At 45.1% G+C, this 26,571-nt stretch overlaps 1 protein-coding gene across 2 annotated transcripts in view; it reads left to right on the plus strand.

Annotated features, from left to right (window-relative positions):
* ddhd1b (DDHD domain containing 1b) overlaps positions 1 to 26,571 on the plus strand; it is a 96,579-nt gene that overhangs the window by 6,936 nt on the left and 63,072 nt on the right. For both annotated transcript variants that reach the window (XM_067991603.1, XM_067991602.1), the window contains exon 2: positions 19,352 to 19,525. In XM_067991603.1, coding sequence (XP_067847704.1) covers positions 19,352 to 19,525 — 174 coding nt within the window. The remainder of the gene's footprint in view (positions 1 to 19,351; positions 19,526 to 26,571) is intronic.

The following is a 26,571-nucleotide window of genomic DNA, read 5'->3' on the forward strand; positions in this document are numbered from 1 at the left end:
GTGCTGGCCATAATTTTCCAATCTTCCTTAGATATGGGGGTGGTGCCAGAGGACTGGAAAATTGCAAATGTTACACCCTCGTTCAAAAAAGGGTGTAAAGATAAACCCAGCAACTACAGGCCAGTCAGTTTAACCTGAGTGGTGGGGAAACTTTTAGAAACGATAATCTGGGACAAAATTAAATAGTCACTTGGATAAGTATGGATTAATAAAGGAAAGCCAGCACTGATTTGTTAAAGGAAAATCGTGTTTAACTAACTTGATTGAGGTAACAGAGGGTTGATGAGGGCAATGTGTTGATGTTGTGTATATGGACTTTCAAAAGGTGTTTGATAAACTGCCATGCAATGGGCTTGTCAGCAAAATTGAAGCCCATGGAATAAAAGGGGCTGTGGCAGCATGGATACGAAATTGGCTAAGTGACAGGAAACAGAGTAGTGGTGAACGGTTGTTTTTCAGACTGGAGGAAGGTGTACAGTGATGTTCCCCAGGGGTCGGTACTAGGACCGCTGCTTTTTTTGATTATATATTAATGACTTGGACTTGGGTGTATGGGAACAATTTCAAAATTTGCAGATGACTCAAAACTTGGAAATGTAGTGAACAGTGAGGAGGATACTAATAGACTTCAAGAGGACATAGACAGGCTGGTAGAATGGGTGGACACATGACAGATGAAATTTAACGCAGAGAAGTGCGAAGTAATACATTTTGGCAGGAAGAATGAGAAGAGGCAATATAAACTAAATGGTACAATTCTAAAGGGGGTGTAGGAACAGAGAGACCTGGGGATATATGTGCACAAATCTTTGAAGGTGGCAGGACAAGTAGAGAAAGAGGTTTTAAAAAGCTTACGGGATCCTGGGCTTTATTAATAGAGGTATAGAGTACAAATGCAAGGAAGTTATGTTGACTCTTTATAAAACACACTGGTTCGGCCACAACTGGAGTATTGTGTCCAATTCTGGGCACCACACTCTAGGAAAGATGTGAAGACTTTAGAGAGGGTGCAGAGGAGATTTACTAGAATGGTTCCAGGGATGAGGAACTTCACTTACACAGATAGACTGGAGAAGCTGTGATTGTTCTCCTTAGAGCAGAGAAGGTTAAGATGAGAATTGATAGAAGTGTTCAAAATCATGAAGGGTTTCGATAAAGTAAATAAAGAGAAACTGTTCCCATTGGTGGAAGGGTTGAGAACCAGAGGACACTGATTTAAGGTGATTGGCAAAAGAACCAAAGGCGATACGGAGTGGTTCTGTTACTGGACTAATAATCTTGAGTTATGAATTCAAATCCCGTCTCGGCAGCTGGGGAATTTAAATTCAGTTAATTAAATAAAATCTGGAATAAAAAGCTAGTATCAGTAATGGTGACCATGAAACTACCGGATTGCCGGAAAAACCCATCTGGTTCATTAATGTCCTTTTAAGGAAGGAAATTTGCCATTCTTACCCGGTCTGGCCTACATGTGACTCCAGACCCACTGCAATGTGGTTGATTCTTAACTACCCTCTGAAATGGCCTAGCAAGCCACTCAAAAAGTCATAATAGGAATAAAACCTGACTGACCACCTGGCATTGGACCACTGGCATCGGACCACTAGCACTGGACACGGCAAAGGCAAAAGCAAACAAAGCCCAGTCGACCTTGCGACGTCCTCCTCACTAACATCTGGGGACTTGTGTCAAAATTGGGAGAGCTGTCCCACAGACGAGACAAGCAACAGCCTGACATAGCCATACTCACAGAATCATACCTTTCAGCCAACATCCCAGACTCCTCCATCATTATCCCTCTGCCAGACTGGGTCTGCGGCAGGTGGTGAAAGAACCAACACAAGGGAAAAACCTACTTGACCTCTAACTCACCAATCTATCTGTCACAGATGCATCTGTACATGACAGGATTGGTAGGAGATACCACCGTGGAGACGAAGTCCTGTCTTCACACTGACGACACCACCCAACGTGTTGTGTGGCACTACCACCGTGCTAAATGGGATAGATTCAGAACAGATCTAGCAGCTCAAAACTGGGCATCCGTGAGGCGCTGTAGGCCATCAGCAGCAGCAGAATTGTATTCTAGCACAATCTGTAACCTCTTGGCCTGGCATATCCCTCGCCATACCATGACCAACAAGCCAGGGGATCAACCCTGGTTCATTGAGGAGTGTAGAAGAGCATGCCAGGAGCAGCACCAAGCATACCTAAAAAGGAGATGCCAACCTGGTGAAGCTACAACACAGGACTACACGCATGGGAACAGTGGAAGAAGCAGGTTGTAGACAGAGCTAAGCGATCCCACAATCAATGGATCAGATCAAAGCTCTTGTAGTCCTGTCACATCCAGTCGTGAATGGTGGACAATTAAACAACTATCGGGAGAAGGAGGCTCCACGAACATCTCCTTTCTCAATGATGGCAGAGCCCAGCACGTGAGTGCAAAAGAGAAGGTTGAAGTGTTGGCACTTCGGGCTTAAGATGGTTGCAGAGTGGATGATCCATCTCGGCCTCCTCCTGATATCCCCACCATCACAGAAGCCAGTCTTCAGCCAATTCGATTCACTCCACGTGTCAACAAGAAACAGCTGAGTGCATTGGATGCAGCAAAGGCTATGGGCCCCGACAACATCCTGGCTGTAGTGCTGAAGACCTGTGCTCCAGAACTAGCTGCACCTCTAGCCAAGCTGTTCCAGTACAGCTACAACACTGGCATCTACACGACAAAGTGGAAAATTGCCCAGGTATGTCCTGTCCACAAAAAGCAGGACAAATCCAATCCGGCCAATCACCATCCCATCAGTCTACTCTCAATCATCAGCAAAGTGATGGAAGGTGTCATCAACAGTGCTATCAAGCGGCACTTACTCACCGATGCTCAGATTGGCTTCTGCCAGGACCACTCTGCTCCAGCCCTCATTACATGGACAAAAGAGCTGAATTCCAGAGATGAGATGAGAGTGACTGCCCTTGACATCAAGGCAGCATTTGACAGAGTGTGGCACCAAGGAGCCCCAGTAAAATTGAAGTCAATGGGAATCGGGGGAAAACTCTCCAGTGGCTGGATTCATACCTAGCACAAAGGAAGATGGTAATGGTTTTCGGAGGCCAATCATCTCAGTCCCTGGACATTGCTGCAGGAGTTCCTCAGGGCAGTGTCCTTGGCCCAACCATCTTCAGCTGCTTCATCAATGACCTTCCCTCCATCATAGGTCAGAAGTGGCGATGTTCGCTGATGATTGCATAGTGTTCAGTTCCATTCGCAACCCCTCAGATAATGAAGCAATCTTTGCCTGCATCCAGCAAGACCTGGACAACATTCAAGCTTGGGCTCATAAGTGGCAAGTAACATTCGCGCCAGACAAGTGCCAGGCAATGACCATCTCCAACAAGAGAGTTTAACCGCCTCCCCTTGACATTAAACGGCATTACCATTACCGAATCCTCCACCATCAACATCCTAGGGGTCACCATTGATCAGAAACTTAACTGGACCAGCCACATAAATACTTTGGCTACAAGAGCAGGTCAGAGGCTGGGTATTCTGCAGCGAGTGACACACCTCCTGACTCCCCAAAGCCTTTCCACCATCTACAAGGCACATGTCAGGAGTGTGATGGAATACTCTCCACTTGCCTGGATTAGTGCAGCTCCACACCATCCAGGACAAAGCAGCCCGCATGATTGGGACCCCATCCACCACCTTAAACATTCACTCCCTCCGCCACCGGTGCACTGTGGCTGCAGTGTGTACCGCCTACAAGAGGCACTGCAGCAACTCGCCAAGGCTTCTTCGACAACACCTCCCAAACCCGCGACCTCTACCACCTAGAAGGATACGGGCAACAGGCGCATGGGAACACCACCACCTGCACATTCCCCTCCAAGTCTCACACCATCCTGACTTGGAAATACATCGCTGTTCCTTCATCGTCGCTGGGTCAAAATCGTGGAACTTGCTACCTAACAGCACTGTGGGAGAACCTTTACCACACGGACTGCAGCGGTTCAAGACGGCGACTCACCACCACCTTCTCCAGGGCAATTAGGGACGGGTAATGAATGCTGGCCTCGCCAGTGACGCCCACATCCGATGAATGAATTTTAAAAAAACATGAGGATTAACTTTTTTATGCAGCGAGTAGTTACGACTTAGAATGCGCTGCCTGAAGGAGTGGTAGAAGCAGATTCAGTTGTGGTTTTCAGAAAGGAATTGGATAAATACTTGAAGGGGAAAAAATTTGCGGGGCGATGAGAAAAGAGCAGGGAAATGGGACTAACTGGATTGCTCTTACGAAGAGCCAGCATGGGCCAAATGGCGGCCTCCTGTGCTGTAACCGTTCTGTGATCAGCCCATAATGCATTCAAAAGTGAAAAAACCTTGAACGTTCTTCCAACCCTCATTTCTTTGAAATGAATAGTTAAGCGATCTTGTTATTTTCAGACCATTTGGGGGAAGTTATTGGATTTGCATTTGGATTCTTAAATCTAGTTAATGTAAAGATTTTCTTGATGCTAGTGAGTTTCTTTTTCAACCTCTGTTGTTATGCTGGGACCTCCCAGATTTGTCATAATCTTCAAAGTATTTATTTACTTTGAAATAGGCACTTTGCAGCTAGCTTTGGGAGTTTATTAAAGGTTTTTTTCTGGTGACCGTGTAGTATTTAGGGAGCATATTTATTTGTGTCTTTTGAAATGTTTGATCTGTAGCATTTTAATAATAGTCTTCAAACCTTTTGATCTTGTGCACGCCTCCTCTGATCTACTTTACAAAATTGTAAGTTCTCTTGACCTCCCACCCCAACTCCAAAGTGTTGTTTTTCCTCCATTCCACGAGTGTGTCAAAAATATCGGGGGGAAGTGGAGACATTGGAAGTTTCCTGGGAAATCTATTATGTATGTAGTTTTTTTTTGATGATCGGGTGATATATTTATCATGGTCAAATAGTATGTTGTGATGAGCATATCCACAAATTGAGCTGATCTAATAATTCCTGAAAGGGTTATGTTCAGCCTTACCCGTAGAAATGTTTATCATGCTTGTCACATCATACAATAAGTTGATCATGTCATAGTCAGTAGTGTGTTATGGTAATTCCATGCATAGAAACATAGAATGTTACAGCATGGGAGGCTATCCATCCCAGAACACCTGTGCTGAACACCTGAAAGAGCCGCAGACCCTTCCCATAGAACTTTACATTTTTATTTTTCAAGTATTTATTTATTTCCCTTTTTTAATTAATGGATTCTGCTTCTACCACTGTTTCTGGTAGGGCACTCTAAAGAAAGAAAGGACTTGTATTTACATAGAACCTTTCATGATCTCAGGATGTCCCGAAGTGCTTTACAACCAATGAAGTACTTTTGTTGTAATGTAGGGAAAACGCAGCAGTCAGTTTGCACACAGCAAGAGCCCACAAACAGCAATGAGCGACATGACTAGCTCTTTTTTTAATGGTGGTAGTTGAAGGAAACATATTGGCCAGGACATTAAAAGAACTCCCCTGCTGTTCCTCGAATAGTTCGATGGGATCTTTTATGTCCACCTGAGAGGGCAGACACGATCTCATTTAAACGTCTCATCCTAAAGAAGGTACCTCCAACAATACAGCACTCCCTCAGTGCTACGGTGAAATGACAGCCTAGGAGGTCAGTCTTTCAGTCTTTGCAGTTAGATGTAATCTAAAAGAAAGGTAATGCCAAAAATAAGCAAGTCAGCACATGAAAAGGACAGGGTGTGTCTTAGAATCATAGAAAGTTACAGCACAGAAGGAGGCCATTCGGCCCGTAATGTCCGTGCTGGCCGAAAAAGAGCAATCCAGCTTAATCCCACTTTCCAGTACTTGGTCTGTGGGCCTGTAGGTTGCTGCACTTCAAGTTCCCATCCAAGTACTTTTTAAATGAGTTGAGGGTTTCTGCCTCTACCACCCTTTCAGGCAGTGAGTTCCAGACCCCCATCACCCTCTGGGTGAAAAAAATTCTCCTCAGTTCCTCTCTAATCTTCCTACTAATTACTTCAAATCTATGCCCCCTGGTCACTGACCTCTCTGCTAAGGGAAATAGGTCCTCCCTATCCTCTATCTAGGTCCCTTATAATTTATACACCTCAATTTAATCTCCCCTCAGCCTCCTTTGTCCCAAGGAAAACAATCCCATTCTATGCAATCTTTTCTCATAGCTAAAATTCTCAAGTCTTCGCAACATCCTTATAAATCTCCTCTGTAACCTCTCTAGTGCAATCACATCTTTCCTGTAATGTGTGACCAGAACTGTACGCAGTACTCAAGCTGTGGCCTAACCATTGTTTTGTATTGTTCGAGCATAACCTCCCTGCTCTTATATCCTATGCCTCGACTAATAAACGAAAGTATCCTGTATGCCTTTTTAACCACCTTACCTATCTGTCCTGGTACCTTCAGGGATCTGTGGACATGCACTTCAAGGTCCCTCTCTTCCTCTACACCTCTCAGTATCCTTCCATTTATTGAATATTCCCTTGCCTTGTTTGCCCTACCCAAATGCATTACCTCACACTTCTCTGGATTGAATTCCATTTGCCACTTTTCTGCCCACCTGACCAGTCCATTGCTATCTTCCTGGAGTCTGCAGCTTTTCTCCTCACTATCAATCACACAGCTAATTTTTGTATCATCTGCAAATTTCTTGATCACGCCCCCCCCCCCCACATTCAAGCCCAAATCATTGAGATATACCATAAAAAGCTAGGGATCTAGTACTGAGCCCCGCGGCACCCCATTGGAAACAGCCTTCTAGTCATAAAAACACCTGTCGACCTTTATCCTTTGCTTCCTGCCGCTGAGCCAATTTTGGATCCAACTTGCCATTTTCCCTTGGATCCCATGCGCTTTTACTTTTTTGACCAGTCTGCCACGTGGGACCTTGTCAAAAGCCTTGCTAAAACCCATGTAGACTACATCAAATGCATTACCCTCATCGACCCTCCTTGTTACCTGCTCAAAAAATTCAATTGAGTTAGTCAGACACCACCTTCCCTTAACAAATTCATGCTGACTGTCCTTGATTAAACCATGCCTTTCTAAATGACAATTTATGCTGTCCCTCAGAATTGATTCCAATAATTTGCCCACCACGAGGTTAGACTGACTGGCCTATAATTACTCGGTCTATCCCCTTCTCCCTTTTTAAACAATGATACGACGTTAGCAATCCTCCAGTCCTCCGGAACCATGCTTGTAGCCAGGGGGGATTGGAAAATGATGGTCAGTGCCTCCGTTATTTCCTCCCTTACTTCTCTTAACAGCCTGGGATACGTTTCATCTGAGCCTGGTGATTTATCTACTTTCAAAGATGCTAATCCCCTTAATGTTTCCTCCTTCACTATGTTTATCCCATTCAATATTTTACACTCCTCCTTAACTATAATCTCTGCATCGTCACACTCTTTTGTGAAGACAGACACAAAGTATTCGTTAAGAACCGTACCCACGTCTTCCGCCTCCACATATAGGTTACCCTTTTGGTTTCTCATAGGCCCTACTTTTTCCTTCGTTATTCTCTTGCTCTTTATGTATTTATAAAACGTCTTTGGGTTTTCCTTGATTTTACGTGCCAATATTTTTTCATGCCCTCTATTTGCTTTCCTAATTTCCTTTTTAATTTCACCCCTGCACTTTCTATACTCCTCCAGGCTTTTTGCAATATTGAGCTCTTGGTGTCTGACATAAGCTTCCCTTTATTGCCGTATCTTACCCTGTATCCTCCTTGACATCCAGGGGGCTCTAGGTTTGGCAGTCCCACCATTTTCCTTTGCGGGAACATGCCTGTTCTGAACCCTCATTATCTCTCCTTTGAATGCCTCCCACTGCTTTGACACTAATTTACCTTCAAGTAGCTGACTCCAGTCCACTTTTGCTAAATCACTTCTCAGCTTAATAAAATTGGCCTTTCCCCAGTTGAGAACTTTTACTCCTGATTTATCTTTGTCCTTGTCCATAACTATGCTAAATCTAACTGAATTATGATCACTACCACCAAAATGCTCTCCCACTGATACCCCTTCCTCCTGCCCAGCTTCATTCCTGAAAACTAAGTCCAGAACTGCCCCCCCCACACTCTTGGGCTTGCAACGTACTGGCTAAAAAAGCTCTCCTGAATGCATTTTAAACATTCTGCACCCTCTATATCTTTTACACTGATTGTATCCCAGTTAACATTAGGGTAGTTGAAATCCCCTACTATTACTGCTCTATTGTTTTTGCACTTCTCAGAAATTTGCCTACATATTTGCTCTTCTATCTCCCCCTGACTGTTTGGGGATCTATAGTACAGTCCCAGCAGTGTGATTGCCCCTTTTTTGTACTTTAGCTCAACCCATGTGGCCTCATTTGATAATCCTTCTAACAGCTTCTCACAGCTGTAATTCTTTCTTTAACCAATATTGCCAGCCCCTCCTTTTTTTTAATCCCCCTCTCTATCTCGTCTGAAATCCTTGTAACCAGGAACGTTGAACTGCCATTCCCGCCCCTCTTTAAGCCAAGTTTCAGTAATAGTTATGATATCATACTTCCATGTGTCTATCTGTGCCCTCAGCTCATCTGCCTTATTCACTAGATTCCTTGCGTTGAAATATATATATCATTGAGCACTGCCAAACTCTTTTGTTGTCTATTTTCTAACCTTTGTTTCCTCTGCCTTCCAAACTCGCTTACTAATTTTTTGTCTTCCATTTCTAGCTCTGCTTCTCTTCCGTCTGAATCTACGCTCAGGTTCCCATCCCCCTTCCGATTTAGTTTAAACCCTCCGTAATAGCACTAGCAAACCTCCCCGCAAGGATATTGGTCCCGGCCCTAATGAGGTGCAACCCGTCCAGCTTGTACAGGTCCCACCTCCCCCAGAACAGGTCCCAATGCCCCAGGAATCTAAAGCCCTCCCTCCTACACCATCTCTCCAGCCACTCATTCATCTGCTCTATCCTCCTATTCCAATACTCGCTAGCACGTGGCTCTGGGAGTAATCCGGAGTTAACTAACTTTGAGGTCCTGCTTATTAATTTCTTTCCGAGCTCCTGAAAATGTGTCTGCAGGACCTCATCCCTCTTTCTACCTATGTCATTGATACCAATATGGACCACGGCCTCTGACTGTTCATCCTCTTTTTCCCCGCCCCAGAATGTTCTGCAGCCGCTCAGTGACATTCTTGTCCCTGGCACCAGGGAGGCAACATACCATCCTGGAATCATGTCTGCGGCCGCAGAAAAACTGAATACTGGTTAGAGAGCAAGATGCCCTCAGAGGACTCCTGAACTGTCTGTCTGATGGTAACCCAGTCCCTCCCTGCCTGCACTCTCTTAAGCTGTGGGGTGACCACCTCCAGAAATGTGCTATCCACGTAGCTCTCAGCCTTACGGATGCACTGCAGTGACACCAGCTGTTGCTCAAGCTCTGAAACCCGGTGCTCGAGCTCCTCCAGCTGACGACACTTCCTGCACCTATAGCTGTCCAGGACATTGGAAGCGTCCTGGAGTTCTCACATGGCACAGGATGTGCATTCGATGAGACTGAGGTGCCCTACCATGCCACTATTAGATACTAACTCAAATAAACAGAAATACACAAGACTTAAAAAAAAAACACTCATCAGCTACTCACCAGACAGCTCCATCCCTTGTGCTGATGTCACTTCGTGTGTTTTTTTATCTTTGTTTTGTTTAGAAGTGGGATTGAGTTAAGTAAGTGAAATATACTTTTACTGTTACTGTGTGTTCAGCTGCCTGTGAAATATAGCACCTTTTAATGATTCGTACCTGGCCTCATCTGCCAAGGTGTCTCAGTCCACCTTTGACAAGACTGGAGAAGTGCATAGGAGCACATATGAAAGCCTCGATCCAGTTCAGATGACATATTGTCAACATTATGATCCATCTCTGCCTCCTCACGATATCCCCACCATCACGGAAGCCAGTCTTCGGCCAATTCGATTCACTCCACGTGATATCAAGAAACGGCTGAGTGCACTGGATACAGCAAAGGCTATGGGCCCTGACAACATCCCAGCTGTAGTGCTGAAGACTTGTGCTCCAGAACTAGCTGCGCCTCTAGCCAAGCTGTTCCAGTACAAGCAGCACTTACCAATAACCTGCTCACCGATGCTCAGTTTGGGTTCTGCCAGGACCACTCGGCTCCAGACCTCATTACAGCCTTGGTCCAAACATGGACAAAAGAGTTGAATTCCAGAGGTGAGGTGAGAGTGACTTCCCTTGACATCAAGGCAGCATTTGACCGAGTGTGGCACCAAGGAGCCCTTGTAAAATTAAAGTCAATGGGAATCAGGGGGAAAACTCTCCAGTGGCTGGAGTCATACCTAGCACAAAGGAAGATGGTAGTGGTTGTTGGAGGCCAATCATCTCAGCCCCAGGACATTGCTGCAGGAGTTCCTCAGGGCAGTGTCCTAGGCCCAACCATCTTCAGCTGCTTCATCAATGACCTTCCCTCCATCATAAGGTCAGAAATGGGGATGTTTGCTGATGACTGCACAGTGTTCAGTTCCATTCGCAACCCCTCAGATAATGAAGCAGTCCGAGCCCGCACGCAGCAAGACCTGGACAACATCCAGGCTTGGGCTCATAAGTGGCAAGTAACATTCGCGCCAGATAAGTGCCAGGCAATGACCATCTCCAACAAGAGAGAGTCTAACCACCTCCCCTTGACATTCAACGGCATTACCATCGCCGAATCCCCCACCATCAACATCCTGGGGGTCACCATTGACCAGATACTGAACTGGACCAGCCATATAAATACTGTGGCTACGAGAGCAGGTCAGAGGCTGGGTATTCTGCGGCGAGTGACTCACCTCCTGACTCCCCAAAGCCTTTCCACCATCTACAAGGCACAAGTCAGGAGTGTGATGGAATACTCTCCACTTGCTTGGATGAGTGCAGCTCCAACAACACTCAAGAAGCTCGACACCATCCAAGATAAAGCAGCCCGCTTGATTGGCACCCCATCCACCACCCTAAACATTCACTCCCTTCACCACCGGCGCACTGTGGCTGCAGTGTGTACCATCCACAGGATGCACTGCAGCAACTCGCCAAGGCTTCTTCGACAGCACCTCCCAAACCCGCGACCTCTACCAGCTAGAAGGACAAGAGCAGCAGGCACATGGGAACAACACCACCTGCACGTTCCCCTCCAAGTCACACACCATCCTGACTTGGAAATATATCGCCGTTCCTTCATTGTCGCTGGTTCAAAATCCTGGAACTCCCTTCCTAACAGCACTGTGGGAGAACTGTCACCACACGGACTGCAGCGGTTCAAGAAGGCGGCTCACCACCACCTTCTCGAGGGCAATTAGGGATGGGGAATAAATGCTGGCCTCGCCAGCAACGCCCACATCCCATGAACGAATTTTTAAAAATTATCACGTAATTAGATATTGGGCAGTATGGGCACCCTCCTAAATGTAAGATACTCCAACCACTTATAGGAATGACCAGCCCAGGAAATCTGCTATCAACAATCCCAATATTGACCCCTGGGGATCACCACTGTTTACATCCAAGTAGCACCACTCCCTGTTTATCAGTTACCTGGTCATTTTTACTTTGTATACTTGTATCACACCACAAGTCTTGATGCATTCTGTTTATAGTCGTATGTCGTGGTAATCTGACAAAACCAGTTGAAACTACACTTTGAAGTGTTTCGTCATTGTGATGCCTTAACAAGATGCCTTTCTCTACACAAAGGTTACAAATTTGTCTTTCTCCAATTTTTTCATGTTTTCTCCCTTCATTTCCTGAAGGATCGGATTCTTGTTAGGATGTAGTTCTCTAGGTATCGGCAGCCGACAAGTAGCTATTCTTTACGTCTGAGCCCACACAGTGAGTGTTTGCATAACACTTGCGGCTAAATCTGATCATATTCTCATCCAATGTCTACATGTATACTTTCAAGCAAGGGTTAAATGTTGAAAATTTTAAGACCCGTGTTCCATTTAACCAAATGCTAATGCTAAAAGCTGTTAAGCTTCTATGAAACCTATTGAATTGCAACAGTTACAAAAAAATCTTGAGATTGAGTAGAATTATTAAACCTAGTGTTCCCCCTTCTCCCCCCCCCCCCCCCCGCCCCCCACCTTCAAATCAGCACTGTTTGGTTGTGGGTAAATGTACCATTATGAGTGGTTCTCAGTGTACGGGCTAGAAGTCCCAAGTTGGATGCCTGTGCTAAGTTAGCAGAATTCAGGAAGAAAAGCAGTTCTGCTGCCAGAATTGGTATTGTGATGGTTTTGTTACTGGACTAGTAATCCAAAGAACATGAGTTCATATCCCATTATGGCAGTATGAGAATTTGAATTCAATTTTAATAATCTGGAAATAAGCTAGTATCAGTAAAAGTGACCATGATGTCAGCAGATTGTAAATGCTAACAATCTGCTTAACTTTAACCTAACTGCTTCACTAATGTCCTTTTAGGAAAAGAAACCTGCTGTCCTTACCTGGTGTGGCCTGTATGTGACTCCAGTCCAATATCAACGTGGTTGACTCTTGCTGCCCTCTGAAGTGGCCCAGCAAACCACTCAGTTGTATCAAACAGCTACAGAGGTTAAAGGAGGCGACCCACCATCACCTTCTCAGAGATGGGCAATAAATGGACCTTGCCAGCGATGCCCACATTCCGAGAATGAATTTTAAAAAAAACCTGGGGCCCTTTTATCCTACGAATTAACCTTTTCTGTACCATTTGCTATCTTTTACCTCCTATAAAGTCAAGTATCCAATGCTTCCTTTCCAAGATGAAAACTCCAAGTGTTTCCTGTCTTTCCTTGTAATTCAGACCCCTGACACTAAGGATCAGCCTCATGGCTCTTCTCTGCATTACTTCCAGCGCTTGAATGCCTCGCTCATTTCTCAGCGACCAGAACGGGACACAGTACTCAAGGCATGGTCTGACTGGAGCACTGTACAGTTTGATCACAACTTCCTCTGACTTATATTCTACTGTTTTCACTACGTTGTCCAACTTTCTATTGGTTTTAATGGCTGCTCTGCATTGGCTGGATATGTTGAAACTATAAGGACTTCCAGGTCTCTTTCAACCGTAGCTATTTCAGCACCATTCAGAGTATTTGTGTTGCCCGTTTTTCTTTCTTATGTACAATACTTTGCATTTGTCTGCATTAAATTCAATCTGCCTGTGTTTAGCCCACTCACATTTGTTTAGCTTATTCTGTAATGCCTCCTTCGATTTCACTGCCCTACTGAGTTTGGTTTCATCTGCAAATTTGACCAATTTATATTGAGGTTCTGAATTCAAGTCAGTGATGTAAATTAGAAATGGCAGTAGTGCCAATACTGAGTTCTGGGACACTCGGTAACCCCCCCCCCCCCCAACCTTGACATAATCCCCTCAAACCAGTACCCATTCTTTTCTACCCGTTAGTCAGATAATCTTCAAATTTACTCCTGATTGATTCCATTATTTTATGCAGAATTGAAGACTAGTGGGTCGTTAGATGCTTGTATCTGTTTTATCACCCTTTTTGCACATGAGTACTACATCAGCCTGTATCCAATCTACTGGTATCTCCCTAGTGTTTATAGATTGCCAGTGCCTTGCAAATCTCCATGCTAATCTTTTTCAAAACTCTGGGATAAGTACCATCTATTTCTGGGGATTTATTTGTTTTAAGTCCTTTCAGCTTTTATAGGACTTCCATCTCATTTATGTTGAAGTTCTGAATTTTATTTTGGTGCTTTTTTTTGGCAGGGTGGGAGCATATTATACATGTCTTCTGTGCTGTGAATAGTTGGAGGAAATAATAGGAACAGGAGTAGGCCATTCAGCCCCTCGTGCCTGCTCCGCCATTTGATAAGATCATAGCTGATCTGTGATCTAACTCCATATACCTGCCTTTGGCCCATATCCCTTAATACCTTTGGTTGCCAAAAAGCTATCTGTCTCAGATTTAAAATTAGCAATTGAGCTAGTATCAATTGCCATTTGCGGAAGAGAGTTCCAAACTTCTACAACCCTTTGTGTGTAGAAATGTTTTCCAATCTCGCTCCTGAAAGGTCTGGCTCTAATTTTTAGACTGTGCCCCCTACTCCTAAAATCCCCAACCAGCGGAAATAGTTTCTCTCTATCCATCCTATCTGTTCCCCTTAATATCTTATAAACTTCGATCAGATCACCCCTTAACCTTCTAAACTCTAGAGAATACAACCCCAATTTGTGTAATCTCTCCTCTTAACTTAACCCTTGAAGTCCGGGTATCATTCTAGTAAACCTACGCTGCACTCCCTCCAAGGCCAATATGCCCTTCCGAAGGTGCGGTGCCCAGAACTGCTCACAGTGCTCCAGGTGCGGTCTAACCAGGGTTTTGTATAGCTGCAGCATAACTTCTGCCCCCTTGTACTCTAATCCTCTAGATATAAAGGCCAACATTCCATTTGCCTTCTTGATTATTTTCTGCACCTGTTCATGACACTTCACTGATCTATGTACCTGAACTCCTAAGTCCCTTTGGACATCCACTGTTTTTAACTTTTTACCATTTAGAAAGTACCCTGTTCTATCCTTTTTTGATCCAAAGTGGATGACCTCACATTTGTCTACATTGAATTCCATTTGCCACAGTTTTGCCCATTCACCTAATCTATCAATATCACTTTGTAATTTTATGTTTTCATCTACACTGCTTACAATGCCACCAATCTTTGTGTCATCGGCAAACTTAGATATGAGACTTTCTATTACAGAATATTTGCTATCTTGCGCTCATCCTCTGTTTCAAGCCCATTCACATCTTTTAGTCTTCTCCCCTCTTCTCTGGTAGTGCAGCTATTGCAGTATTGAAATAAGTTTTTACTGTTACGTTTTGCCTCTGCAGCTATGCTTTTTTTTTTCTAGGTCTCTCTTTGACTTTGATCATCCTTTTGACTTGTTTTTCATGACCTTGTATTCATCCCATTAAGCCCCTTCTCCTTTCTCCCTGCAAGATTTGTAGAAGTAATTTTTCTCCTTAGTTCGCTTTTAATGTGTTAATCCATTTAAGGTCACGATTGTCTAGTCTGAGCTTGCTGATCTTGGGTATGTACTTGTCTAACATGTCCAGCATTATTCTTGTAAAGGTGTTTCATTTATTTTCTACTGAAGTGTTGTTAAACATCCTCCCCCAGTCCATTTGTTTTAAATCTTTCCTCATCTCTTTGAATTTACGCCTTTTAAAGCTGTAAACCTGGCTCATGACCTTCGGTTTAGTTGGGTCCCACACCACGTTAAACTTGATCATTCTTTTTGGGGGAAAAAAAGGACAAATGAACTGCTTACCCCTCTTTTAAAACAGTCCCAGAATCCTGTAAACCAAAAAATGAGTGTGAAACAATAGTGATGTGAGGCATGAAAAGCTGGAGAGGACCAAAAAGGCTTCATCCTAAAGCTATTGAGTCTGGTGCAGGAATACTCAAAGCAGAGGAAATGTTCTGGGAGAATCAGCCAAATTTGAAAGACTACCTATAATAGGAATATTTTTATTTGGATTTTTCCCACTGCATTCTGAATTGATAATCAAAACAGGCAGTATACTTAGTGCTCCATTTATAATGGCACACAGCTGTTAAATCAACTGCTTGGACTTCGGTTTGCCCCGGAATAAATTCTCAGCCTATGGGCAGATTTGGAGACACTTGAAGTCTGACAAGAATGAACTAAAAAATGGACTCCACTGCACAAATAATGACTGCCCATGCAAGTACTACATGAATATAGAAGTTTTTCCCTCTTACTTCTTTTGTTGTCTCTGCTACTAACAAGTGACATTTAGAACTAAAGAGAGAGGGGGGAAAAAAAACTCGACACATTATTTTTGGTGAGATTCAGGTGCTGATCAGACAGGTCCCCTTCATATCAGTCCTGAGGGGCAGAATTTTCCTGAAACCTGTAACAACAAGAACTTGCATTTCTAAAGTGTTGCTGGTGTACAGGAAGATGGCTCCAAGTGCTTTACATTAAGGAAAATAAAACAGTGGATACCAAACAGAAGGGGAAAATAGAAATGGTTAGCCTGGAATAAAGGAGTTTGATCTCTTCCATTTGGTACGTGAATAGCTTCTCACATGGTTTATTATTTAAACATTGTGATTATAATTTTCTTTTTGGTGAATTTTTATATTCGTTATTGTGAGAGATCTTAGTGCAAGGGAATGGAATATTGTCAGCATCCAATGTTAGCATCAAGATCTCCCAGATCAAATGTAGCATAATAACATGCTAAGTATAGTTCCATGCACTTTGCCCAAACAGTGGGCTCAATTTTAAACTTAAATTTTGGGGGCGAGAGAGCTGCGAAAATTGCAAAAATGCAGAGCAGATAAAAATGCAGAGCGGATTCGGAAGCTGGCTCCAATCCACCGACTTCCGAGTTTCCCACGGACGTACCTGTGTGCGGGCGGGCGGGCATCCCGAATCCGGAAGTCCCGTCGGCAATTAAAGCCGGTGGGATGATAGTTAAAGAACCAAATGTAGCTCATTGAGGTATTTAAGGCACTTTACTTGTGACATATTAGGTAGTTAGAACGATTTTTAACTTACCCTGGGCGGCTTTCCCACAGCTTCTGATTCACAGCTGGTGAAATCAGGCGTGAAGGGCCGGATCAGGCAAAAAGAAATTAAATTAAAAAACCATTGCACAAAGTTAAAACACAAAATCAACCTACCTTTCCACCCTGCTCTGATATCTCCCTCTCCGATGTCCCTCTCAGCCCCCAATGTCTCCCTCTCCGATCATTTCCCCCCCACCCCCCCCCCCCCCCCCCGATTTTCTCTTCCACTGCTGGATGACATCTTGATCTATCTCTTTCTCTCTTCCCTTCTCTCCCCCCGCCCCCCGCATTGAAGCTCCTGTCAGCTGGCTGCTTGGCACGAAACCTGGAAAGTACTTTAATCACCGTGAATTACACTGCAATCGCGTCAGAAACGGCAAGTTTTTAATTCGAGTTTGCCACGCGCACCTTCATCCCCTCTGCTGCTAACCTGCCACCATTTCAAAATTGAGCCCAGTATGTCTGAACTTCAACCTCAGAAGAGCACCTTGAACTGCACTGGTAACGTATTTCATCTCCCAAATCAGCTATCTCTAAGTGAGATTAGCAATTAGGTTCATGTCGATTGGAACTATGCAAACTCATTTCATGTAAGACCCTTGCATCCTGCAAACAGAGAAAGCTTTCATCTCAACAGTCCGGGCTGAGCTTGAACCCAGGTTGCAGAGATGAAAGGCCAGTGTCTGTAATTAACTGCACTATCCAGTCCCTTTCACTGATTATATTTTATAGGGATTCCTCATCACTTTCTTTGTTGATCTCCCTGGCAGTTACAGCATTGATAGATCAACTATGGAGAACAAAATCTGAAACAGAATTTCTTACACTAGTCAGTGAAGGGAGGATCCTCCATGCAGAGGACATGTGTTTTCAGCCCCTCTCGTCAGGGAACTAGCAGTTCAAAAAAGAACTGCCAAAGTATTGTTGGGATGTGGTATTTACGGAAGAGTCACTCCCTGCCACTTAACAATAGGATTTTATAGCTAATTTTCAAAAAACCTAGATGACAAGCTGTAGGGATAAACCCAACTGAGATCAATTATTTGGCTTTTAACTTGCCTTGTTTTGGTTTGTGGTAACATTAACTAGTGATAGTCCACTTATTAAGAACTCTTAGAAATGCTGAAATGGGTCAAAAATTAAAGTTACTTATACTAGCTAGAATCCATTATTAAGGAAGTAGTAGCAGGACATTTGGAGACTCATAATACAATCAAGGAGAGTCAACATGGTTTTATGAAGAGGAAATCGTGTCTGAGGAAGTAACGGGCAGGGTGGATAAAGGGGAACCAATGGATGCAGTATATTTGGATTTCCAAAAGGCATTCGATAAGGTGCCACATAAAAGATTACTGCATAAGATAAGAGCTCATGGTGTTGGGGGTAATATACTGGCATGGATAGAGGATTGGCTAATTAACAGAAAACAAAGAGTCGGGATGAAAGGGTAATTTTCAAAATGGCAATCTGTAACTAGTGGGGTGCCGCAGGGCTCAGTGCTGGGGCCTCAACTATTTACAATATATATCAATGACTTGGATGAAGGAACAGAGTGTCTTGTGGCCAAATTTGCTGATGATACAAAGATAGGTGGAAAAGCAAGTTGCGATGAGGGCACAAAGTGTCTGCAAAGGAATATTGACAGGTTAAATGAATGGGCAAAAATTTGGCAGGGGGGGCAAAATAAAAAAGCAAAATATTATTTGAATGGAGAAATACTACAAAATGCTGCGCTACAGAGTGATCTGGGTGTCCTCGTACATGAAATACAAAAAGTCAACATACAGGTGCAGTAGGTAATCCGGAAGGCAAACGGAATATTGGCCTTTATTTCTAGGGGGATGGAGTATAAAAGCAGGGAAGTCATGCTACAACTGTACAGAGTGCTGGTGAGACCACACCTGGAGTACTGCGTACAGTTCTGGTGCCCTTATTTAAGGAAGGGCATACTTGCATTTGAGGCAGTTCAGAGAAGATTCACTAGGTTGATCCCGGGTATGGAAGGGTTGTCTTATGAGGAAAGATTGAACAGGTTGGGTCTATACTCATTGGAGTTTAGAAGAATGGGAGGAGACCTTATTGAAACAGACAAGATTCTGAGGGGACTTGATAGGGTAGATGCTGAGAGGATGTTATCCCTCATGGAATCTAAAACTAGGGGGCATAGTCTTAGAATAAGGGGTCACCTCTTTAAGACGGAAATGAGGAGGAATTTCTTCTCCCAGAGGGTCATGAATCTTTGGAATTCTTTACCCCAAAATGCTATGGAGGCTGAGTCATTGAATACATTCAAGGCTGAGTTAGACATTTTTTATCAGCAAGGGAGTCAAAGGATATGGGGAAAAGGTGGGGAAGTGGAGTTGAGGTAAAAATCAGATCAGCCATGATATTGTTGAATGGCGGAGCAGGCTCGAGGGGTCGAATGGCCTACTCCTGCTCCTATCTCTTATGGTCTTATAGCTGTGTCTTGTGTTTTTAATATCTTGTACAGTTGAGTTGCAGACTTTCTTTCCTGTTCTCCCTCTCCCTTCTCTCTCTTTGCCCTTTCCATTGTTCCAGTAGTGTGAAACAAAAAAACTTTAAAATGCTGGAAACACCCAGCAGGCCAGGGAGCATCTGTAGAGAGAACAGCTGCAGTATTTTGCTTTATGTTCTACTGTGTATATATATATTTTTTTAAAGTTCAGTGATTTTGCAGCATGCCAGATTTTGCTTTCTGCAATTAACTACGCTTGTGTTGTCGTTGACTTGCAGAATCTGATAAGGTTGTAGTCATGCGTGGCCAGTGGTTTGTTGATGGTACGTGGCAACCTTTGGAAGAGGAAGACAGTGATCTGATTGAAGCTGAACACCTAAAGCGTTTTCGGGGTCAACAGATGCAGGATGCATTTGAACTGGATGTAGTCAAATCTTTGGATAGTAAGGACGGTAAGACAAAGAAAGCCTGTAGTCCTAATTCCAGCATCTTCACAATCTATTCTTTCTGAAGTAAGGGCTTGAGTTTTTCAGCCTTGTTGACTACTTGGATACACAATAGCTGTTCATTATGTGTGTACTATAATATTTCTAATTTCATGTTTGTGAGCTGCAGCCCTAACCTTAACTTCTAACTTCACAGTACATTCAGTAAACATCTTTTATTAAAAGCTTTGCAGAGCAATGAACATCCAATAACAGTGACGAATGAGGATAATTTTATTTTTAGCAATATTTTAAAGTAACATGTTAAATTAACAGAAAAGAATAGAATAAAATAAAATTTCTTGCCTTCCATATTTTGGTAACTATCCGGCAAAACATCTTTCGTGACGAGAAAAAAAATTACAATTTCTATTCTTTAACTTCCCCATCAATTTTGATTTTCTTCTTTCCCACCCAAGCAGACAAGTGGGTCACGTACTTCCAGGCACCTTTGCCAGTGCTGAGCCAGCTATTTAACTGGCCCAGTTGATTCATACATTTAGTTTTATTTTAATGTTTTTTAAAGCAACGCCTGCCAGAAAAGTCAACATGCACAGCCTAGAACAATGTTTGAAAATATAGAGCGTTTACAAGGAAACAGAATTCTAAAAATGTGAAACTAATGAAAATGAAATGAAGAGGTTTTCAATTAGAACGCATAGGGAATACAAAATCACACTACTGCTTTACTAAAGTCTTGTCATCAGCACCCCATTTAAAAAGGTATATGGTCACAAATAATTTGTAAGTATTGTTAGGAATTCGGGTCTGCTGCAGATACCTACTCCGGTTCAGTGCTTTCAGTCACTCCTGTAAATAGTCTACTTGCCTGCTTCATATAGAAGTTGACTCCCGCTGCTTTATATCTACCAGTGTGGTAGCAGGACCTGGGAGTGTAACATTGAAACTCCCTCGTTCTGGACCGGGTCTCTGTGACTTAGGCACATGATGATTATGTTACTGGACTAGTAATCCAGAGGCCTGGATTAATAATCCAGAGTCATGAGTTCAAACCTCACCAATCTACCTGTCGCAGATGCATCTGTCCATGACAGTATTGGTAGGAGTGACCACCGCACAGTCCTCGTGGAGATGAAGTCCTGTCTTCACACTGAGGATACCATCCAACGTGTTGTGTGGCACTACCACCGTGCTAAATGGGATAGATTCAGAATAGATTTAGTAGCTCAAAACTGGGCATCCATGAGGTGCTGTGGGCCATCAGCAGCAGCAGAATTGTATTCTAGCACAATCTGTAACCTCATGGCCCAGCATATTCCTCACTGTACCATTACCAACAAGCCAGGGGATCAACCCTGGTTCAATGAGGAGTGTAGAAGAGCATGCCAGGAGCAGCACCAGGCGTACCTAAAAATGAGGTGCCAACCTGGTGAAGCTGCAACTCAGGACTACATGCATGCTAAACAGCGGAAGCAACATGCTATAGACAGAGCTAAGCGATTCCACAACCAACGGATCAGATCAAAGCTCTGCAGTCCTGCCACATCCAGTCGTGAATGGTGGTGGACAATTAAACAACTAACGGGAGGAGGAGGCTCTGTAAACATCCCCATCTTCAATGATGGCGGAGTCCAGCACGTGAGTGCAAAAGACAGGGCTGAAGCATTTGCAACCATCTTCAGCCAGAAGTGCCGAGTGGATGATCCATCTCGGCCTCCTCCCAATATCCCCACCATCACAGAAGCCAGTCTTCAGCCAATTCGATTCACTCCATGTGATATCAAGAAACGGCTGAGTGTACTGGATACAGCAAAGGCTATGGGCCCCGACAACATCCCGGCTGTGGTGCTGAAGACTTGTGTTCCAGAACTAGCCATGCCTCTAGCCAAGCTGTTCCAGTACAGCTACAACACTGGCATCTACCCGACAATGTGGAAAATTGCCCAGGTATGTCCTGTCCACAAAAAGCAGGACAAATTCAATCCGGCCAATTACAGCCCCATCAGTCTACTCTCGATCATCAGCAAAGTGATGGAAGGTGTCGTCGACAGTGCTATCAAGCGGCACTTACTCACCAATAACCTGCTCACCGATGCTCAGTTTGGGTTCCGCCAGGACCACTCGGCGCCAGACCTCATTACAGCCTTGGTCCAAACATGGACAAAAGAGCTGAATTCCAGAGGTGAGGTGAGATTGACTGCCCTTGACATCAAGGCAGCATTTGACTGAGTGTGGCACCAAGAAGCCCCAGTAAAATTGAAGTCAATGGGAATCAGGGGGAAAACTCTCCAGTGGCTGGAGTCATACCTGGCACAAAGGAAGATGGTAGTGGTTGTTAGAGGCCAATCATCTCAGCCCCAGGACATTGCTGCAGGAGTTCCTCAGGGCAGTGTCCTCGACCCAACCATCTTCAGCTGCTTCATCAATGACCGTCCCTCCATCATAAGGTCAGAAATGGGGATGTTCGCTGATGATTGCACAGTGTTCAGTTCCATTCGCAACCCCTCAAATAATGAAGCAGTCCGAGCCCACATGCAGCAAGACCTGGACAACATCCAGGCTTGGGCTGATAAGTGGCAAGTAACATTCGTGCCAGATAAGTGCCAGGCAATGACCACCTCCAACAAGAGAGAGTCTAACCATCTCCCCTTGACATTCAACGGCATTACCATCGCTGAATCCCCCATCAACAACATCCTGGGGGTCACCATTGACCAGAAACTTAACTGGATCAGCCATATAAATACTGTGGCTGGAAGAGCAGGTCAGAGGCTGGGTATTCTGCGGCGAGTGACTCACCTCCTGACTCCCCAAAGCCTTTCCACCATCTACAAGGCACAAGTCAGGAGTGTGATGGAATACTCTCCACTTGCCTGGATGAGTGCAGCTCCAACAGCACTCAAGAAGCTCGACACCGTCCAGGACAAAGCAACCCGCTTGATTGGCACCCCATCCACCACCCTAAACATTCACTCCCTTCACCACCGGTGCCAGTGGCTGCAGTGTGTACCATCCACAGGATGCACTGCAACAACTCGCCAAGGCTTCTTCGACAGCACCTCCCAAACCTGCGACCTCTACCACTTTCCTTCATCGTCGCAGGGTCAAAATCCTGGAACTCCCTAACGGCACTGTGGGAGAACCTCACCACATGGACTGCAGCGGTTCAAGAAGGCAACTCACCACCACCTTCTCGAGGGCAATTCGGGATGGGCAATAAATGCCGGCCTCACCAGCGACGCCCACATCCCACGAACAAATTTTTTTTTTAAAGTTTCCTTCAATTTCTCCAAAGCTGGACTGAGTTATCACCAGGTAAGATGATGTTCAGTTTGATTTGCATGCTGCTTTATTCCACAGTGGGCAAAACATATCAAACACTAAGGGGTCGATTTTAGGATGGCAGAGCAGATGCGTTCGTGGTGGGAGGGCTCCGAAAATTCGGGATTCCCAGGGCGGGTCCGGAGCCCGGCTCCAACACGCCCACTTCCGGGTTCCCCAATGACGCGCTTAGATGCGCGCGTAAACCCCTCAAGCTGTACTCCCACCGGCAATTAAAGCCAGCGGGATCCCACTTAAAGCAATTAATTTGATAGTTCAGGTAGTTTGCAGACCTGATTTGGAGGATATTTTAGGAGGGGTGGGATTTTCATGTTAACTGAGCGTGTTTCCCGTACTGGGAGAAACACTCCCAGTTGAAACAGACCTGTTGCAGCCACCAGCCTGTGGGAGCTGCAAAGGTCCATTTGACAGATGTGGGGGGGAGACCCTCACTCATTGCAGGAGGCCACTCTGTCACTTTGGACAAAGTTTGGCCTGCACCACCCTCCTTCTAACACTAAAATTCACCAACTTGGAACCTCAACTCCGGTGCGCAGACACATTTACCTACCTTGCGGACTCCCTCAAACGTACATCTTTCGGATGGGGGGCCGCCATAGCTGCAGTCATGACCTCCTCGTAGGACGAACAGCATCACCAGCCTCGCCAGCCACGCCGTCCACCTCAGACACGTGGAGCTCCACAGCACAGTGCTGTGACACATCCAACTGCACAGCAGGAGGGAGGGAAACCGCAGAGAGAGATGTGTCACAGAAGGCACTACCCTCGCCACAGGGTTCTACAGACCGAGGCTCAGCTTCCTGGACCTCTCTGAGCAGCACTGTACACAGAGGCTGAGTCACTCGCCATGTAGTCGTGGACATCTGCAGCCTCCTTGATGCAGAGTTGCTCCCGGCTGGCCCGAGCACCACCACCTTACCTGTCGCTGTCAAAGTCACCACTGCCCTCAACAACTTCTCCGGATCCTTCCAGGGTGCCGCTGGGGTCATCGCTGGCGTGTCTCAGTCGTCTGCACAAAACAGCCCTGCAAATACACCTACATCCACTCTGCAGTGACACAATGGGTAGCATCAGGTGTGGGTCTTCATGGTGATCCTGAGGAAAGAGAATTATTGCAGAAACTAGACAAGATTTTCAAAAACGTGGCAGTAGTGGTGATAACAAAATTTAATGTGGTTGGCAAAAGAAACAAATCTAAATGAAAAACATGACATTCTGTCATACACCCTTATGCATCCCCTGTGCTCATAAAACCTTGGCCTTATGTTTACGGGAACCCCTACGTGGTGCTACCCCTGTGGCTTCAGCAGAGGTAGTGGCACGTTGCTCTTGTCCATGCTCTGACAGATGAGATGCTTTGTGCGGACGCCCTCTGGGTTTCGGTGCCCGTGAGGGCCCCTCCAAGACTGCTCCACCTGCACCTGTGCAGGGGCAGACTCGGCCACCTGGAGAGGAGGCAGCATTGCGGGTACTGGCTGAGAGGGGGGCAATGGGTGAGACGTGGGAACGCTTTGAGTGGCGTCCCCACTTCCATGTCCCCTTTCGCCGCCATCCCTCTCCTGGGCCTTCTGGCATCTCTTCTATCAAGGCAAAAGACAGAGAGGCATGATTGAGTGACGGTTGCATGCATTGGTGTGGGTGGGGGGTGACCGTGAGGGAGATGCATGGGAGGGTGCATGTGAGACATAGCCATGAGATTGTATGAGGATTGGGTTGCGTGGTAGTGTTCGAATGGGAACTGGGGCGGTGAGTAAGTGCAGGCAAGGTGAGGATGATGGTTGAGTAGATGTGAGGAGTGATGCGAGAGCGTTGTGGTGGCAGTGCAGAAGGAGTTGCATGGTGGTGGAGGTGATGTGGAAGACTGAGTGTGGGAGAATGCGTAAGTATACTCATTTTGGCTGACCTGGTTAGGTCATTAAAGCGCTTCCTGCACTGGACCCAGGTTCAGGAGATGTTACTGCTGCTGCTGACCTCCTCTGCCACCTCGAGCCAGACCTTCTTGGTGGCAGAGGCAGGCCACTCCCTCCCGTCCGCTGGGAAAAACGTTTTCCCCCCTCCTCCTGACCCCATCGAGCAGCACCTGGAGTGAGGAGTCTGAGAACCTTGAAGCAGCCTTGCCTCTGGGCTGCTCCATGCTGCCAATTTGGTTGTTTGCTGCAGGAGGAGCATTGGAGGACTGCCCCTTTAAATAGGGCTCCTCCTGCTGACAGCCTGTGATGCGGGTGCGCAGTGCACCCGCTGCGCAGATCTGGAACTGGAAACCCGGAAGCATACGTAAGTACCTTCAATTAGGCTGCGATCGCATGCGGAGCACCCCGATTTCACTGGGCGCATTACCCACGCGCCCAGTCGACCCACCCACCCCGCTGTTGCCAACCCGCCTCCCTCCTAATATCGGGCCCTAAGTGTCTATCATCATACTCAATCATTATAACTTCTGTTCACTTTGCAAGTACAAAGATAAAGAACACACCTATGCTATCCCATTCCAGTGGGTTATCTAACCCAACATAAAAGCACGATCGCTGTACCATGTCCTGATGCCTAGGGCAGTGGATTGTTCACTTTGCAGCCTTCTGTAGCTCGACCCCCTCTTAGGTGGCTGTCCTGATTTTCTTTTTTAATAAAACCTGTCCGTGACTCACAGATATCATCAAAAGAGCTCGTCAACACCAAGCGACTAGATATGTTTCTGAATAACTGGACATTGTTTACAAATTGCCTATTACTTGGTCTCTTAACGAAACCACTTTCCAGCTCGCATATTAATTAGCATTCATCCGCTTACAGAATTACGACTCATTATGGGCTCTCCTGAAAAGCTAACACCTATATGGCAGCTTTTGCTCAGAACACATTTTAAAATCGCTTATGTCTGTCTTTTCCATGGGGAAATGGTCAAAGAATCCCAAACCATGTCAGTGAGCATGGCTTTTTTTAAATGAAGTGTTGATGGTGAAACTCTATTGAGAGCAACAGTGTGATTTCGATTGCTTGCACATTCTAATGAATTAACTTTTGGTTTTGTGAGTGGGGTATTCTAGTATTTTTGAGCACTTGAGTGTTAGTAACCTCATTGGAGTTTTGTCAAAGAGGAGATACTGAACCTGCAATCTGAGGGAGATGATTTGTCTGCAGGGAAACGGTTACAAATCCAGAATCCTTTTAAAGGAGAAAGAAAGATATGGGAGCAGCATTTACACTACAAAGTAATGCATACTGTGTACTCAGCCAGAACTAACCTTTCCTAGCCAGAGCAACTCCGGCATCCAGTCTCATTCAGAGTATTGATCGGCAGGTAAGACAACAGCCACTCCAGAATGCACTTATTCATCACCCTTAACCTACAAAATTTGGGAAGTTCCTTGAAGAGAAGGGAAATAACTGACTGACTGCATGAACTGAATTGAAGTCTTTTAAGAGATATCTACTTGATTTTGTTTTTAAAAATTGTGCAGAAGAGGGTGAACTTTGTATTGAGAGTGCTTCCCCTCAGTGTTCCTTTACATTGCAGGACCCTGACAGCTTCGGTTCAAGGTGCATCATTTAAATTCTAGTCTCGCTTTCCCCCCCACCCCCGACATCTCTCCCTCTGTTTCCCACCCCTCTTCCCCGTCTCTTCCTCTGTTTCTCCCCCTCCCCCACCCCCCCCAACACATTTGGCAAAAATTCACAAAACCTTAATGTGAATGAAGCCATAGAAAAATACA

Source organism: Heptranchias perlo, chromosome 10 (assembly GCF_035084215.1).
Source record: "Heptranchias perlo isolate sHepPer1 chromosome 10, sHepPer1.hap1, whole genome shotgun sequence".
NCBI classification, from domain to species: Eukaryota; Metazoa; Chordata; class Chondrichthyes; order Hexanchiformes; family Hexanchidae; genus Heptranchias; species Heptranchias perlo.